Consider the following 19,054-nt stretch of genomic DNA (forward strand, 5'->3'; position numbering starts at 1 on the left):
TGTGTCATGTTTTATATTCCATGTATAAGTGATATCATATGGTATTTGTCTTTCTCTGTCTGACTTCGCTAAGTATGATAATCTCTAGGTTCGTCCATGTTGCTGCAAATGGCATAATTTCGTTCTTTCTATGGCTGAGTAGTATTCCATTGTATATATGTACCACATCTTCTTCACCCATTCATCAGTCGATGGACATTTAGGTGGTTTCCATGTCTTAGCTATTGTAGATAGTGCTGCTATGAACATTGGGGTGCGTGTATCTTTTCGAATTATAGTTGTATCTGGATATATGCCCAGAAGTGGGATTGCGGAATCATACGGCAACCCTGTTTTTAAAAAGACACATTATTCGAAAGTCCCTCCGCATATCTAGCCCAGCCCACAAATGACTTGTCAAGTTGCAGGCATTTTTCCCTCAGTCTGGCTGGCTGGCTGGGCCTCCTCAACCCCCTCTACCTTCTCTCCAGGTAGTCTCTGTACTGTAAGATCCAAGTAGATGGGACGCGTTTAACTTAAAGCAGCAGACACGGGTGGCTTGTCCTGTTACTGCCCACTGAGTAAATAACACTGATAATTCATTTCATCCCTTACAGAGAACTTTGGGGGGGAGAAAAAAAAAAGCTCCAGCTTGATCATTAAAATGAGCTTTACACCATTTAGGTGAATCTAAATTGTGTCATTTCTTTCTGTCATCAGCCTGTTAACTTGTCAGTCCTTAGTGGCACTGGTATATTTTTCTTCTTTGCAAGTCTTAGAGCTTCCATTTACTAGATTTAGTAAAACGGGAATAGTCACTTTGTGCAAACATTTTAATTAATTTTAAATAGAAAGTTGAACGTACAATGCTGTGCTCCTGGAAAGCCTTAGGAACAGGGGAGAGAGACAGGGACATAAAACTTTCCACATGTGATTCCAGAACGATCTTCCACCCGCAACCAGAGAAGACTAGGGGAAGAAAAAGATGATGTTTTTCTATTAGTATTATTTGATGCTTTTCTGGTGGTGGTGGTGGTGTGTGTGCCTTTGAGACCTACTGCATTTTTAATTTTATTAACCCTTGAAGTCAGTCTGGAGATTCACTTTGGAATTTCATAAGGGAACATCCGTTAATTACAAACCAGGTGTCAGCTACTGTTTTGAGTCCTCTGGCATTTTAGCACACTTAACATTCCCATCAACTCTGAGAGAGAATTTTTTGATGGGGAAGGTGGGTCTCAGAGATGTACAGTGATCTTGTCAAGATCCCAAGGCTGGTAAGTGATGGGTCAGGATTTGAACCCAGGCCTTTCTGGCATCAAAACCCTTATTCTTTCCACCTCTGTTCCATATCACTTCCAGGCAGGTGCAGTCAGAATTGTTTGTCCTATAACCTGTCATAAAAAAAAAAGTCTTGGGGCTTCCCTGGTGGCGCAGCGGTTGGGAGTCCGCCGTATCACTTCCAGGCAGGTGCAGTCAGAATTGTTTGTCCTATAACCTGTCATAAAAAAAAAAAGTCTTGGGGTTTCCCTGGTGGCGCAGTGGTTGGGAGTCCGCCGATCTTGTCAAGATCCCAAGGCTGGTAAGTGATGGGTCAGGATTTGAACCCAGGCCTTTCTGGCATCAAAACCCTTACTCTTTCCACCTCTGTTCCATATCACTTCCAGGCAGGTGCAGTCAGAATTGTTTGTCCTATAACCTGTCATAAAAAAAAAAGTCTTGGGGCTTCCCTGGTGGCGCAGCGGTTGGGAGTCCGCCGGCCGATGCAGGGGACGCGGGTTCGTGCCCCAGTCCGGGAAGATCCCACATGCCGCGGAGCAGCTGGGCCCGTGAGCCATGGCCGCTGAGCCTGCACATCCAGAGCCTGTGCTCCGCAACGGGAGAGGCCACGACAGTGAGAGGCCCGTGTACCACAAAAAAAAAAAATCTTGTAGATTTAGTGATAGTAAAACTATAAGAAAAGTTATTAATGCAGGAGGTCCCCATCTCACGCTCAGCCTCTCAGATGAGGACCAGGCTGAGCCTTACATACTGTGATGCTCTGGGTTGAGTTGTGTCTGAGGATGAGTCAGTTACCCTGAGGGAAGGAGTTCTCCATGCAGGTCAGCCCAGTGACCACTGGAGGGCGCTCATCTGACACTTGCCCTCTGTCCCATGGTAAATGGGTTACTAGAGAGCATCATTCTTCTTTAACCTGCCTTCTGCTTTTTTTATGTGACATCACCGGAACCTGTCAAGTGCCCTGCTTTCTGCAGAACATCACAGTGTTTTTCATTTTCTACCACCCTCCTGGTGAGCATACAGCAAACATATTGAAGGAAGGCTGCATTTAGAATGTGGAGAACTCCCTGACCTGACTATTCTCTACGTTTTTTTTCTCCCTGAGTAATTTAAGTAGGTCATATTTTAAATTTGATTTTCCAGGCACCTGGTTTTAAATAAAATCCATTCTTACCTTCTAGACAATCCAATTTTTTTTCACCACTTGGAGTTTATGCAGAAGAAAAACAGTTACCATATGAATAAAGAAAATAATCCTAACTGCATTTTATCAATTAATAAAGACAATAATTGTTTCCTCCTTACGTTCTACCCTCTTCCACCTTTTGGGTGGAAGGAAAGTGCAATGGGAGCCCATTGGTGGTGATTTGATGTAACTTTCTCTGCCATCCAGGACAAGTTCAATATATAACCCTCATGTCAGAAACAGCCCTTGGAAGCTCTTATCACTAGGCATGGGTAGCCACGCTTCTTACTGTTTTCCTGTTTGAGTGTGCAAGGGAAGAAGTGCGGTAAGAAATGATGCTGATTCTAGTCTTCCCACCAGGAGATATCCCACAAGTGTTACCTAGATCAGAAATGGCAAGTGAGTTTTCTCTTGCCAACTTCACCTGCTCCCAAGTCCCAGCCAGGGTGCTACATTGAAGGTTTTTAGGCTCTTCCTAGGCTCAGGAGGACAAGATGCCATGATCTGCCCCTGCAGAGGTGCGGGAAGGGAGAATAGTAGCTCATGTGCACTCATCTGCCTTCCCTGACCTAAAGCTTAGCATGAGTCTTATGGGGCACTGACATGGAACCAATTTACTTTGTCCTGGAAGCCCTCTCAATACTTTGAGAAAGCCCATCATTCCTCATGCTTGTTCGTATTTGCACGGTCTCTAATCTGAATCTTGGGCACCCTGGTTCGAAACTCTTTCCTCTACCCTCTCTCAGACAATCAGCATGGGTCGCAACTCTACAGATCTCTCTGCTCAAGTCTCTTGGAAATAGAAGGCATGCTCCCTACATTTAGAAAGAGTTTATCTAAACTTAACATGTAGCTTTGATGTTCTCTCTTTTGATCTCATTCTTCTTCTCTGGTAGATTCATTAGGGTAAGAATTCTACTGGACATGGTTGTTTTTACAACTATTCTAAAATAGAATATGGGGGTGGGGATAGCCCCTCGATCATATGTCAACTGTTGAGATGTTTTTGTTTCATGTCAGTTTACAATTACGGTCAATTACAATCAACACACACTTCACAAGAAAAAGGCATTGTATGTACAACACGAGGTCCACTCTAGAAATTGTTCTTTCCACACCTTTCGTAAGTGGCCATTTTGTGCTTGCCCACATGCCCACCACTTGGGAGTCCCTGAATGTCAGGAACATAACAGACATATTTACTCAGTCAAGCCAACATTGATGAATGCAGCACTGGAAGGAAATCAACAGTGATAAACGTAGTCTTGTCCTTGAGTAGCTTACTGTATCTTTGGGAAATTCGATACAGAAGGAGAATTAATTACTACAAAATCTAAATAGAACATGACAACAAAAGGGGAACGGTAAGGTGGATGGGGCCTTTACTAAGGAACGATCTAATTAGGTATGTAATCACGTCAGGGGATGGGGAGACCATTCTAGTTGCAGGCACACATGTACCTGTAGAATTCTTCGAGCCTGTGCACTCCAAATCACAGGTAAACCAGGAATTGTTAAAACACCCCTGTCGGTCATTTCTGAAGGTCCCTGAATGCCAGTTCCATAGCCTGGAGCCATGCCCTCATTTTATTTTGTTTTGTTTTTTTGTTTTTTTTTTTTTGTTTTTGCGGTACGCGGGCCTCCCACTGTCGTGGCCTCTCCCGTTGCGGAGCACAGGCTCCGGACGCGCAGGCTCAGCGGCCATGGCTCACGGGCCCAGCCGCTCCGCGGCATGTGGGATCCTCCCGGACCGGGGCACGAACCCGTGTCCCCTGCATCGGCAGGCGGACTCTCAACCACCGTGCCACCAGGGAAGCCCCCCCTTCCTTTTTAATGAACATAAACTTATCAGGAGTAGGAGTTGACTAATCTGAGGGTAAAATATTCAGCAAAATGGGTTCTGATCCCCATTACCGACAGCAGCAACACGCATGTCCATGCAGCTTAGTTAAAGGCACAGCTTAGAGTCAAGGCAACCTGGTTACCAGTGGGGCCCCCCTACTCGTGACCTTTGTGATTTCCAGCAAAGTAATCTCACCAATCTGAGCCTCAGCTATAAAATGGGAGCGTGATTCTAGCCTCCCACCTCGTTGGGTGATCATGACGATTCAGCAATAAATTGCGCGTGAAGGATCCTATGCCGTGCCCAGCATATAATAAGCATTCAGTTGGTGGTAACTGCTGTTATTAGTAGCATTTTTAAAATTAATTTTTATTGGAGTAGAGTTGATTTCCAATGTTGTGTTAGCTTCTGCTGTACAGCAAAGTGAATCAGTTATACATATGCCTGTATCCACTCTTTTTTAGATTCTTTTCCCATACAGGTCATTACAGAGTACTGAGGAGAGTTCCCTGTGCTATACAGTAGGTTCTTATTAGTTGTAATTAGTAGCATTTTTGTTGTGGTGGTTACTGTTTATCCGAAGATGGCTCTGCACCTCCGTGGCCCAAGTCCCCAGCCAAGAGCCCTGCAAGCAAAGCCGAGATGCCCGGCAGTCTCAGCCTCCTTAGACGGACACAGCCCTTCAGGGGCTGTCCCCAGCCCCATCCTCTGTGACCTGGTGCTCTGTCTTTGCTCTTTGCAGCCGCCTGCCCCGTCCTGTGCAGTGGGAACGGACAGTACTCTAAAGGGACATGCCAGTGCTACAGCGGCTGGAAAGGCGCGGAGTGCGATGTGCCCTTGAATCAGTGCATCGATCCTTCCTGCGGGGGCCACGGCTCCTGCATCGATGGCAACTGTGTCTGCTCTGCCGGCTTCAAAGGCAAGCACTGCGAGGAAGGTAAGCGCCAAGGGGTGGGCTGGGCAGCCATGGGGGCAGGAGGCGTTTGCAGGCCTGGACCTTTGCTAGTGAGCCCGGTCCTGGCTCCGTGTTTTGCAAAAGGAAGTTTCAACATTTTGCACTTCAGACCCCTCGGCTTCGATGGACTTCTTAAGCTGTAGAACTTATGAGAGAAGGCTTGCCAGCTGACTCTGGAAGACATGTTTTGTTTTCCCCTTCTTTATGTTAATTAGCTCCTTTCCTTTTTCTCCTTTGTTTTTCTGTCTTCTGTCTCCCTCTTGCTTCTCCTCCCCTTCCTGCTCTTTCTTTTCCTTTTTCTTCCTTCCCCTTCCCCATCTTCCTCTTTTTTTCTGCTTTATTTAAAGTCCTCTGAATTGGGAATTACGATATCCAGAGAAAAAGAAACAAGAATCCTTAATCCTCCTCCCTTCCCCAAAGCTGTTTTCTTTTCTTTTTTCTTTTTTTTTTTCTTAAAGCTCTTCCTGGTAATCTCAGACCCATATATGTCTGTGTAAATATTTCTGCAAAAATTAATATCAATAGAAGGCAGTCAGGCTTGAAAGACTATGGGTACCTGTGTCATTTAGAGACACCGTGTAGGGCACATGATCCTGGTTACCTACAATCACAGAGACTTAGAGTAGAGTGGGTGTGCGGCTAGAGGGCTGGGATTTGATGAGTCCGGAAGAGCTCACTCTAGCGTGCTTTGAAGTGGTCGCTAGCACACGTGGGCCAACCAAGCCTGATCCGGAAGCTGGCGGTGGTGGGGGTGGGGGGGACTGGGGGGTTGGGGGGAGGAAGTACAGGAATACAGGGAAAGAGCACCTCTCTGGAGGTGTTCGGAAGCCAGCTCTAACTAGTCCTAGTTGCTCTGGTTAGTGCTTCTGGAAGTCATTTGGTAGCAAGGTGTTGGGACCTGTAAGGCACTGGAACTCGGCCAAGCCGCCTGTCAGCCTTCCCCCTCTGTATTTGCCCTTCCAGAGTATGGTTTTAGTTGCCCATCTATTGCTTTTCCCCTTATAAAGAATCAACCACAGTTAGTAGGAAGGTAAAAAACCTAGGTTCTCTCCATCTCTCACCTGCCCCCCACCCTTTGAATTGGCTCAGTCATCACAGCCCTCACCGCAAAGTAATGACAATGGCTTTCCCTTAGATACCCACACAAAAGCTCCCCTTGTGACTTCTCCCATTTCATAGTTTTTAGAACTATTTCCACAAAGACTCAGCTTCTGTGACATTATTCTTCTAAGATTTTCCAATACATCCCTGCTAGTGCCCTTAATGGGGCCCAGAAGTGTGACCCCACCCCCAGATCCTCACTTGCTCAACTCTCTCTTTATTTTTCCTCTATAATAAAAGGTAGCCTCCCTCCCTCCGTCTGCATCATAAAACCAAATTGGGAGCTTGGATGGAGGAAGTGCTGATTTAATAACCCTGTTTGAAAGGTTAAAGTTTTTAAAGATAAATGGACTGCAGGAGGCAAAGCTGCATTGGCTGAAGACATGGGAGAGGCCAACAATATGACAAGCAAGGTTAACACGACCTTTTGCATATACCTCATTTGGCAAGAGGATAGTGAGAGAGCAATGGTGTTGCCCATCTTAGAATTTTTTCTGTCCAGTCAAGATTGTGCTTATCTGTGTGAGTGGGATTTCAAGTACTCTCTCAACTTTCTCACTCTCCCAACTGGTCTCATGTAAATGTTCAGAATGAATTAAGCATCCAACAAAACAAGGAAGCCACGTGGATCATTATGAAAGGATGAAATCGCCTCTATTGATTTCTGCTACCCCAAAAGAATGAACCGAGATGATGCATATGCTGTTTTCAAAATAGGAAATGGAATCAGAAAGCCTGGATCAGCCCTTTTTCTTCCATTTAGCTTTTTTCTTTCTGATATTCATCATAGTCATAACGTTCAAACGGTTTACCTGAAATGGCCATGGCAACGAAATCAATAGCCGTCATCCTCCATTTTTGCCGCATAAACATTGTGGTACTATTAGCAAATTTGCACAAGAAAATGAAAGGACAGATTCGTGAGGTTTCACTCGATGATGTCTGGGGGAGTGGGAAGGTGAGACGAGAGAAGAATTGACATATTAGTTTAAGTCAGCCATGTTTTCATATCAGTTTCATGGCTGAGTCATTTTTCAATGACATTTAACTTCATAAATGTAATTCATGGTTCTTCAGGGGTTTATAGTACATATTGTTTGTAAAACTCCTTGACCTCCTTTTTTATCCTTAGGGACAAAAATTGCATTCACAACCCTTTTTTGTCAAACCTACAGAGGGCCCAAGACTAAATGAGTTCTAATGATTTCAGCTGCCAGAGGGCTGGTGGTGTAAGGCACATGGTACGTAGCTGGTAAAGGCCACTGTCCCCCTTTTAAGTATAACACTGTTTCTATTTATAAAGCTTTGTAAAATGCCATCCTCCCTCCTTCCTGCCGAACACTCTGAGGAGGTGGCCACGAGACCATCATATGAAACTGGAACCAAATTTAAAATTCATAGTGAAACTACTCCCCTTAAAGTCTGAATTTAGTTATTCCATCAGCTGCTGTAATTATATAGCACAAAGGGCATATTTACTGGTTTCACTGACCTGAGAAAGGGTTATCTCATATTTCTAGATACAACAAATGGTTCTTTTGATGACATTCCACTCCAGGGCTAATAAATCTCAGTGGATTTTCCTCCTTCCTTCATACTGTAATTCAGGATAGAGAAGCAAAAGCTAATTTATCTGGAAGAAAAGTGTCATTTTCTTCCTTTTTTTTTTTTTTGGTATATTACTTTTTATTTCATCCTTTTAGAAAAAGATCATATGATAGTTTTTTTTCAGTTTTTTGAGAGCTCCTAGCTATTGGCACCTCACCAAACGTTTTAAGTGGCTAATTATAGATGGAGAGTGATTTTTGAGGCACATAGCACATGAGGTATTTTTGTGTAGATTTTGATTTTGCTATGTTTGAAATGGGGACAGAGTAAAAAACTAGAACTTTGGGATTTTCTTTTATGAGAAGAATATGGACAAGATTGATTCTGAATGAATGAGTTCATGTTTTGCAGATTCCAAATTGCACAGCATTCTTCCCCAAAGCAAGATGTTGTTAGCACCCTCTTCTCTTTCTTGTCAGTCCTTCACACTGGAAATTTGTCACATTAACAACAAATGCTTATGGCAAAGTCTGCCATTTATCCTCACGGCAATTATGTATTGAGCACCTACTGTATTCCCTTGACTGTGAGAGGCATGAGATGTTAAAGGCATTGTACAGCCTCTTTGTGAATGTCTTCCATGTGTTTGAATCTTTCAGTTCATTTACATCCAGATGTGCTCCACCCTCCTGAATGGAGCAAATTTGAAAATATCGGAAAGGGTTCATGTCATCAGGAGTAATAGTCCCCAAGACAATGAGTTCAACATTAAAGTGATGGTAACCAGAGAAAATGACATCATCATAAATGTCTCCAACGAATAATAAGTCACTGAAACGTACCTTTCTGAGAGTATTCCTGATTAAAAAGAAAAAAACAAAACAAAAAACAATGGCAGCTTTTGCTTCCCCATGGCTCAAATAGTTTTGAACTGATTTCCATAAATAACTTCTTCCTGAGAAGGTCCAAATGGGATCCTGAAAAAACATCTCTTAATGCTGCAAATTCTTATTTCTGCCTCAAGCTGTGCCCCCAGGTGATGGCAGAAGCAAAAGCTTTAATCTAGGCCAACAGACCTGATTTCCAAGCTGTTAAAATGAGCGAAGTTTATGTCTTAGTATAATAAGATGACAAGACCCCCCCCCCCACCATTGCTCTAATCCACAAGGCACCATCTGAGCCTCACGCAAGACCACTGTTCACCACTCAAACCCCACGGTGTGCAGTGCCCTCTGTTCAAATGCCACTGCATCATTTTCTAGGAATACCTAAGGAAGCTGGTCTTCCTCTAAAAAGCCCTGTTTATGCATCCTTAGGCTGGATGGATGTCCAAAGTTTGGGGTCACATTCTCATACAGAAAGTCCTGTCCTGAGAACTGGGCTTTGCAGCTCAATGCTCTCCTCCCTTTGAGTGGATTCCAGAGTAATAAACTTCAAGTCACTACTGGATGTATAGCCACTCTGATTACTAAGATGGCCAAGCAATCAGACCATGAAACTGCCAAGAACAACAATGACTGGAATCTGACCGTTAATTCGCCTGATTAACGGTCTGCGGGGAGGTCAGTGCCACAGCCAGAGACTCACCCATCCATTTTACTAAGACTGTGTGTGGGAAGGTTACCCCTTTGGGATCACTTCCACACCCAACTTCACCTCTTCTATCCTGCACATTTACTAACTTCTTCCAGTAGATGTGTGCTCAGAGAATGAAAACTAATTTTAGACTTAGCCTAAGTGAAACTTAATTAGGAAAGTGACTCATGCATGAGTGTCACTGGTTTTCTTTTTCATCTTTTGGTACCTTCTGAAGTCAAGTATTAGTGAAGTTAGACTTAGCCTCTCTACTTTCCTCTCCAAAAGTGAGGGATGATTGGGTTTGGTATTACACGTAGAGACATCACCAGCATTCATGGTCCAGTCTCAGAAGCCCTGATGTGGTTTAATAAGATACTAATGCTTCTAAGCACAAGGTTCTCAAGGTTGGATGATACATCTCTATATTTGGTTCCTCCTAATTCTGCTTGAGAAATCCCCCTTTTTCCTTTACATTCTCTTCAAGTTTGAGATTTGGTGTTTTAACAAATAAAAAGTCTTTAATTCTTTATGGGTATTCTTCAAGGGGCCATGTACTACCTGGGCTGTTCCATTTGCTTGCAGGCGGGTAGGAATTGGTGAACCACTGGTCCGTTCAGCTGTAAACTGGTGTTTCACGGCCCATCCCCTATGAGTGATCAATACTTTTCCTCTGTGTTTTTTTTTCAGTTGATTGCTTGGATCCTACGTGCTCCAGCCATGGGGTCTGTGTAAATGGAGAATGCCTTTGCAGCCCTGGCTGGGGTGGCCTCAACTGTGAGCTGGCGAGGGTCCAGTGCCCAGACCAGTGCAGTGGACATGGCACTTACCTCCCCGATACGGGCCTCTGCAGCTGTGATCCCAACTGGATGGGTCCCGACTGCTCCGTCGGTAAGCCAAGAGGTTTTCTCCTCACTTTCCCCAACACTCATGCCCTGTGTTCCTTCCAAAAGCCCAAACAGATGGGAATCTGCTCTTTCCACTCGGGATGGAGGGACTTTGATCAGTTGCATAGTACCTCTCTTACCGTATCCTCAGTCATGAAGTCTTTGATCCTTGAGAAAAGAACAAACAGATACCACTTGGTTCTTGTGCCTCGTTGGTTTCATCACTGCCAGTGGATGAGGGGCCCGGGAGGGATGCTTCCATTTGCATTATAGCTTTCTTATGTACACTCCCTAAAGGTACCAGAAAACAAAGCAGAACAATGCAGTCCCAGACAAACTGAATGGAATGTCCTATAAAAGAGAAAAGATGCTCCCTCGGGGTGCCAGGTGAACATGTTGTAAAGCTCTGCAATCCTCCAGTGACAGGAAAATAATGAAGTTGCACTGTACCCTTTATTTTCCTAAAATTAAGAGTACGTGTCTTACCTCCCTAGTGACCTTAAAATGGAATGGTTCAACAGTTCAAGCCAGTCTCCACCTTTCCAAGAACGGTTCCGTTCACACTGTCAAGCGCCTATCCAAGCAAGCCATCATCCTTCCACCCCCTTCTGTCAGATTACCATGGCAATCAGGAAGGGGATCTATGCGAAGCTTTGCTACAATGGGAAAGAAATGAATATTTCATTCCAGAAGGAAAAAAAAAAAAAAAAAAAAAGGAAGAGTCAGTTAAAATGGGCTATTTTGGGTATCTTCTCAGCCCACTCGCCTCTGCCTTCAACTCTGATGTTGGTGGTCCAGGCCAGGCTCTGTGGAGGATGGGGGAAGGGGGCGCCCTAGATCCAAGGCCCAGAGGTGCTACCGACATGCTGTGTGACTTGGAGTGAGTCACTAACCCTCCTGGTCTGGTTTCCCCTCCCCTGGCATGACGAGCCATGCCTCCCTCAGTAGTCTGTTGTAAGGATGAATGTCTGGCACGTGCTTGTCCTGAGTGAGAGGTCTGGAATGCCAGAGAGTGCATATCTGTCTGTATGTCTCCTCCCCAACCACAAAAGACTTTGAGCTCCTTTGAGAAAGAGGCTGTGTAAATGCAGCACAATTAGAGCGGCCATGTTGCCACCAAGGTGCCGATCTGGGTGACAGCTGGGCCTGCAGTCCTCGTGAGGTTGGAACCGCTGGGTCTCTGACTGGCCTCTGGTCAGTTCAGGCTCTCAACAGGGAAAAGAATCCCAGCTGGCTGGGGAGTCAGGCTCCACAGGTATCTTCTCAGGTGGGCACCTCCCGGGTAGCTTTGCCAAACTGGTTGAGCAACAGTGTCTGACCTCTTCCTGGGATGGTCTCGAGCCCCAGAGCAGTGGTTCTCACATTTCAGTGTACATCAGAAACACTTGGAGGACTTGATAAAACAGATTTCTAAGTCCCACTCCCCACATTTCTAAGTCAAGAGGACCAACCAGGGCATAAGAAGTTGCATTTCCACATGGTTCCCCAGTGATGGCGATGCAGCCAGTCCAGGGACCCCTCTGTGAGAACGCTGCTCTAGAAACTACCTCACAGTGGATGAATACCCAGCCAGTGGAGAGACAGGCCGCCCAAGATGACGTACCTCTGGGCCTTGGGCCAGCTCCAGGGACCCGGGCCATGTGTGTGGTCTGGCCTCCAGTGGAGGGTTTCACCGGCCGTGGTGTTGAGCTGTAATCATTGTTTTTCTTCCAGAAGTGTGCTCAGTAGACTGTGGCACTCACGGCGTCTGCATCGGGGGAGCCTGCCGCTGTGAAGAGGGCTGGACAGGCGCAGCTTGTGACCAGCGCGTGTGCCACCCCCGCTGCATTGAGCACGGGACCTGTAAAGATGGCAAATGTGAATGCCGAGAGGGCTGGAATGGTGAACACTGCACCATTGGTAGGCAAACGGCAGGCACCGAAACAGGCACATATTGCTTTATTTTCATAAATCGTAGATCTATAGTGATGGTCGTGCGTTGCAACTGGCTGTTCCTTCAGGGACACGAGTGCTCTCCAGCATTTCCTGCTGCCTCTCCAAATCTCCCAGGGCATAGGGAAGGGAAAAAGCAAGGTCCTGATTGGAAAAGGCTTTCCCTTCTTTCCAGAATTCCAGATTGGGAGGAAAGGGACCAGATCAGATAAGAAAAATCCATCCAAATTACTAATCGTGGAGAAGGGAAATGCACACGCATGGGAAATTGTCAGGGCCTGGAGGTTTCAAGCACCCCAAATGACTGTGGTCTTCAAGTCTCCCCTTTTTGAATACCCTCCCAGCCGGATCCCTGCTTGCTGGCAACAATTGAACTCACTTCTTTTAGACCAGGTTGGATGCAGGGTCGGACTCCCAGGTTTCCTGGGTAACCAGGTACCCCTCTAATAGGTTTGAGCATCCCCTTGTTGTCCCAAGACAAGGCTTTGTCCTTGGGCTCCTGACCCTCTGCATCACCACCACCATCAATAAATGTCTCCTCCTCTGGCCCCATTTCATTCTCACTCAGTCACCTCTCTGTATATATAAAGCTTGATGACTGAGAATATTTCTTAAAAGGTCATTTTCTTTAAGAAGTAATACTTCTCAAGTTTCTTCGGTTTGGTTTTTGTTTTTGTCATGGTTTGGGGTTGGTTTCATCCCAAGCTGGCTGAGGCCACTTGCTTGCATGGAAACTCTCAGAGAAGTCTCTATCCAAACTACTAACAGGGCCCCTTGAACTTACCTTTGATGCTAGCCATTGAGTTGGGGGCCCTCCCCTCTGTCCTAGCCCCAAGACCCCAGGCACCTGGAGTGAGAGGCAGGGTTAGGAGCTTCTCCAGGGCTGACTCATGAGCTCAGACTCAGTTTCCCATGCTGTTCATTTGGGTGGTCAAGCAGAGGTAAAGTGCTCTCTGCATTAGGTTTCCCCCAATTCTATCTAATTGGGCATCCGAGGGGCAGCGTGCCTATCCAGGCCATGACCATAGCACTGGGACCCTGCCGGGACAGTCTGTTGGCAGTGAATTGTTTTTGCAATCGTTCAATGATGCTCCAGATCCCCCTCCCCCTGCAGCCGCTTTCATCTTCAGTTCCCTGCAGAGTCTGGGGGATAATTCAGAAGGCTTTCAAGGGAAGGAAGTGCACAGCCCAATACTGAGACAGTTTAAAATCCTTATTAATAGCTCCCACTCTTCAGGGGTGCTCCTCTTGATATACTTTTGCATGCTCGGTGTGATCTAAATACAGACTCTCCCCACCCTCATACCTCCATTGCCCCCAGTCTCCCTCCCCAAAAGAGCTCTTGCCAACCAGTAACCTTTAGGTAGAAAATCCCCCTTTCTCTCAGTTCACACAACCCAGCCTCAGCCTCCCCTTTGCTCTCCCCTTCCCGCATCTGCCGAGGGTTTAGCATCCCACAGGGATTCCTGCTGACTCTCTCCTGCCTACAACTCATCTCTACTCTGGGGAGAGCTCACAGGAGGGCAGCCCTGATGGATCAGAGCAGAGGTTGGAGAACTGTAGGTGGGGGTGCGGACCAAATCTAGCCTGCTGCCTGTTGCTCTGTGGCTTACGAGCTAAGAATAGTTACCTTTTTTAAGGGTTGAAAGAAAAATATTTCCTGACACATGACAATCATATGAAATTCCAATTTCAGTGTCCCTTAAACAAAGTGTTAGTAGAGGACAGCCACACCCATGTGCGGATGTATCATCAGCTTCTGCGCTGCACCTTGGCCTTAAGTAACTGCAACATGGTCCACAAAGCCATTTGTTGTCTGGTGCAAAAAATACAGGAAATAACTGGCCAACCTCTGAATTGGAGAGTTGCGCAAGTGTTGGCAGAGAGGGAGGAGAAAAGAGAAGAGGGTCAACGTTCACTTTAGAGAAAGGATACCAATTGTGACTTGAAGGCCATCAGGGGCCAAGAGAAAGGGAAGGGTCCAAATGTCACAGAGAGCGAGTAGAGAGAGAACAGCTGTTGCGTGGAAATGTCTCTGGGGCCTTTGAAGATGAAATGGGAAGATGGTAACTTGAGTCTCATAGAAGATGGTGAGGATGTGGCCAGCAGGAGAACACAGGAGATGATTCTTTCTAGCCAGCCCTTTGGGTGAGATGAATTAGAGAAAGGTGTTTTTGCTACTTGAAGTGTCTAGTTCAAGTTTCACAGCTCCATGAGCTCTTGAGAAACAGAGAAGGTGCAGATTTATATGCCAAGTAAAGCTCCCCCAAATGAAGCTAGTGACGTCCCAGGAAAGTCACTCCTTCAGAATTATGATCTCTCATGACTTCCTGAGCTCGAACTACATATGTCATAAAGATCTTTATCACCAAAGTCTGTCCTTGTGAGAAATTAGGGCTCTGTGGTTTTATTAGTAGTATCAGTGCCATCTCCTCACAGATTTACATTCATTGGGCTTTGCTCAAAAAAAGCCAAGCATTCCTTGGTTGGTGAGATTTGCTATTCAAAATCTAGAGGTGTTCGTACACATGTAATTGCTCCTTTTGCTTTTCAACCTCTGCCCCCAGAGCTGTTTCATGGAGTTTTAATCTTTTATTTTGAGCAGACTCTCCTGTCGATTCACTCTAAGTGAATGCCGCAATTTACAAGCCCAGAATCAGTCCTCCTCCTCAGGGATACTGACAGTCAGAAAAGAAAGAGAGGCTCTTTGGTCCCTTTCAAGCAGAGCCTCAAATGCTATATTTGAAAATAGAAAATAAATAAGAATGAAATGGCACCTAGTCTGCAAAAAAAAAAAAAAAAAAGCATTGGGAGGTTCGGGGTAGGGCAAAGCAGTGGGTGCTTGGGTTGTCTGTGGTCTATTTTCAAAAGGTCATGGTGCGACAGTTTTCTTAGGGTCATTGCAAATAGTCAGCTAAGCATTTCACATCAGTCCTTGTGTATCACGTTTATTTTACCCGAGGAAGCAAGAAGACAGATGCAGGGGGGGAAGGGATGAGGATAAAAGCACAACCTTCCAAAACTCAATCAAGTAGAATCACCAGGATCTATCCATGCTTGGTCAAATGCATTTCTGGAATTTTTCAACCAAATTATTCTTTTATATTTGGATATTTAATACATATTGCTAAAGATTTAAATATAAGGTATAACATTTCAGTGTTAACTGGCAGAGCTAACTTGCCAACAGGTTGGATTCTACCAAGCAATGATGTTTTATTACCTCTGTCTAACAAGTTAAATACAGAGTATGGCAAAAATCTCCAGAATTGCAGAGAGGAGAAATAGACCTTGAATCCAAATCAACCACAATTCGTGTATCTCTTTGGAATATATTAGCATTATTTGAATAGGCTGCAGTTTACTCATATGAATAAATCAGAAGGCACACTGTGTGGTTAGACTAGTTTCATTCTTTAAACATAATCCTAAAATGAGTTGTTGTTTCTATCACCTGCCATCCCTCCCACCACCCCTTATTAATACTGTGGATTTAACCTCAGCAGTCTATTCAAAGTCTATAACACCAGGGCATAAAGGAACCATAGAATAACTCAGAAATCTCTCTGAACTAGAGTAAACTCAGATAAACATCTCTTATAAAGAAACAGAGTAAATGTTAACATGTTCTGCAAGCAGAATAGTCGGGCAAAATACAGGGAGAGACCAAAGTTCTTACTGCTGGAGATTACAAGGAAGAAAGCAAAATGCTCATTGAGGATTGTTGCTATTATCGTCAGCTGTCCAGATATCCACTGTACAGAATACAAGCTAACACACACACACAGAGCAAATCCACCAAAACTAGGCTCCGACCCTAGGTGAACTCTTTGCTATCTGGGTAGTGAGCAATGTCTATAATGGTTATTCCAGCCTGTTTACTTTTTCTATGTGGTCCTGACCTCCAGCTGCATTTCAGAATCATGAGGACTGGATTCCCAGGATCGTGTGGGACTGAGTAGCCTGCCCCTGTACCACAAGTCAGAACAGTTTTCTTTTCCCTCTGTCGCACTGGGACCCTTCTATTTTTCCTCTTTAATTGGTTGGGGAAAGAACTAGGTTCTTGTGATGTTAATAAGGAAAATGAATCTTTACCCAAGGTAAAACCAGCTGTGCGACAGTCTGATGTGCTGATTAAGTGATTGTCATCAGGAGTAGACAGGGTCACAGTCCAAGAAGGAGAGAGCTTCGGAGCTACAGGGAACAGGTCAGGAAGAAAACGACTGTTTAAATGAACCAACTTCAGACTGAGTACAGCTGCTTCTGCATCTTATTCCAGCTTCATTTAAGTTATGGAAACTTATTTTTTTCTTGTAGCTATTATCCTTCAACATTTGAGCTTTCATGACTCTACAGTGAGATATCAAGTTGAGATAAAATTAACCACTGTGGAGCCATCCTTCCCACTGGGTCTTTGGAAGCAGCTAATTCTCTGATTGGTTCATTAACCTATTCCTCCGGGAGCTCTTATTGGAACCTGTCCTAGGATCTCCATATTTTTTGTGAAGTGAAAACCTAAAGTGGTAGTTCTTCACTGTTTAAGATTATGGACAGCGGAGAGCAGAACATGTTCCACTGCTGCTTTTTTTTCCCCTACATGTTGGCCAAAATGTGAGCCTTTTCATTGAAGATCAGGAATCACCACATGCCCAGAAGTTCTCTTCACGTCTGGGTCAGGCAGTCTGCCCAGGTTTCCTATGCAAACTCAGAACAAGGCCCTGGAGGTAGAAGTTATAGGAAGCCATTTTCAACTCCATGCAAAAAGTGGAATATAATGAAAGGGAAAAAAACTGCCTCACAAGTAGTGAGACTCTCGTAGCTGAAAGTGTTTACTTTCTTAGCCTAGATGTTGAAGAGGGCCTTTCAGGGGAAGGTAGACTAGACAGACACAAAGCTCCCCCTGGCTTTATGGCTCAACCATCCTCTAGTTTAAGTGGAAATATTTTTTTGGTATGACTTTCTATGTGATTTAGTAACATATGCCCCAGCGGAAAAGGAGGTCTCATCAAAAAAGAAACGAGGGGAAGATGTCTTGCAGTTATAGTTCTGTGGGGAGACAGTGAGTTGAAGCATTCCTTGTACCATCACCTTCATGTTTCAGAGGGTCCCTTTGATGTACTAGCACGTGGCCCACAGGGACAAGGCCAGATCCAACAAGTAGATAGCTTGATACGAGGTATCACCGCCTTCACAAGAGCAAAGAACTAAAAACAGTTTGGAACTCTTAGAACAGAAACCCATGGGTGAGAGTTAGCATGAGGAAGACTCCAGACTCAAAAGAAAGGAAAACGTCAAAGAATAAGAGCTGTTGAAAAATGGGCTGCACTCCCTGAGTGTATGTAGTGAGTACTTGGTCGCTTGAGCTTTTACGAAGAATCAACATTTCTTCCAAGACTATGAGTCTTGGATTCTACAATATGCACTGAAGACTTTATATTAAAGAAAAAGGGAATGCAAAGAGGGCCCCGGAGCAATGAACTCCATAAGATGTTCATCATGGGCATTTTCTCATCACTTGCTATCTGATTCATTGTGGTGTCATGAAGAATAAATTGACAGAGGACAGGATCTCTGTGTTCTAGGCTTGACTGTGCCACGAACATTCTGGGTGCCCTTGAGAAGTCACCCAACCTTTCTGACCCTAGTTTCTTCCCAAGGCCAATGAGGGGGGTGAACCACATCACTGCTTTCTAGAGTGTGGTCCACAAACATGAGATGTTTTTGTTGGTGTGCAAATGTATTTTATTGACTGGTTATATGGGGCTTTTAAAAAGAAGTATTAGGAAAAACCATAACTAGCTCGTTAAACTCATGATTATATGGGCATTAATGCTTAGGGATGTGGCAAAAGCAGGTAGTGATATTAGGCCTAAGTAAATTTGAAGAAAAATATTAAGTAAATAACAGTGCAGATACTGCAAATGTCACGAATGCAATATGTGATTGACTAGATTTAGAACACACTTGGATGAGATGATCTCGAAGGACCTGTCCATCTCCAGAAATTTATTACTTTTGATGCAAATTTATATGTACCAAATGGAATGGTCCACTCCAGGACAATCAAATCTTTCTCTCTTCTATAAGGTCAGGGAGGGTCTCCAGGTAGATTCCCATAATATACTGATACACTTTACATCAAAGGGATGGATACAGCAGAGTGTTGGTTTTGCCGATGATACGTTGTGAATTTTGTTAGTCTGATTATCTGCTCATCTCAGCTCCAGTTTATATCTGATTTACCAAGAGAATCCTTTTGTGCATTGATAAACTTCCTTCAGTGGTTTATATTTGTGTTTCTTTTTGTCCGTTTATATTTGTGTTTCTTTCTTTTAATTTTTTATTGAAGTATAGTTGATTTAGAATGTTGTGTTAATTTCTGCTGTACAGCAAAAGTGATTCAGTTATACATATATATATATATACATTCCTTTTTTAAATATTCTTTTCCATTATGGTTTATCATAGGATATTGAATATAGCTCTCTGTGCTGTGCAGTAGGACCTTGTTGTTTATCCATCCTGTATAAATTAGCTGAAGTCGACTAACCTCAACCTCCCACTCCATCCCTTCCCCAACCCCCTCCCCCTTGGCAACCACAAGTCTGTTCTCTATGTCCGTGATTCTATTTGTTTCATAGATAGGTTCATTTGTGTCATATTTTAGATTCCACATATAAGTGATATCATATGGTATTTGTCTTTCTCTTTCTGACTTACTTCGCTTAGTATGATAATCTCTAGGTCCATCCATGTTGCTGCAAATG

The 19,054-nt window shown here is 44.4% G+C and overlaps 1 protein-coding gene across 1 annotated transcript in view; it reads left to right on the forward strand.

Annotated features, from left to right (window-relative positions):
• The window catches only part of TENM2 (teneurin transmembrane protein 2), a 554,076-nt gene that overhangs the window by 373,906 nt on the left and 161,116 nt on the right, over positions 1-19,054 (forward strand). The window contains exons 9-11 of the mRNA XM_055086878.1: positions 5,032-5,226; positions 10,159-10,359; positions 12,069-12,254. Of these exons, the coding sequence (XP_054942853.1) occupies positions 5,032-5,226; positions 10,159-10,359; positions 12,069-12,254 (582 nt within the window). The remainder of the gene's footprint in view (positions 1-5,031; positions 5,227-10,158; positions 10,360-12,068; positions 12,255-19,054) is intronic.

Source organism: Physeter macrocephalus, chromosome 8 (genome assembly GCF_002837175.3).
Source record: "Physeter macrocephalus isolate SW-GA chromosome 8, ASM283717v5, whole genome shotgun sequence".
NCBI classification, from domain to species: domain Eukaryota; kingdom Metazoa; phylum Chordata; class Mammalia; order Artiodactyla; family Physeteridae; genus Physeter; species Physeter macrocephalus.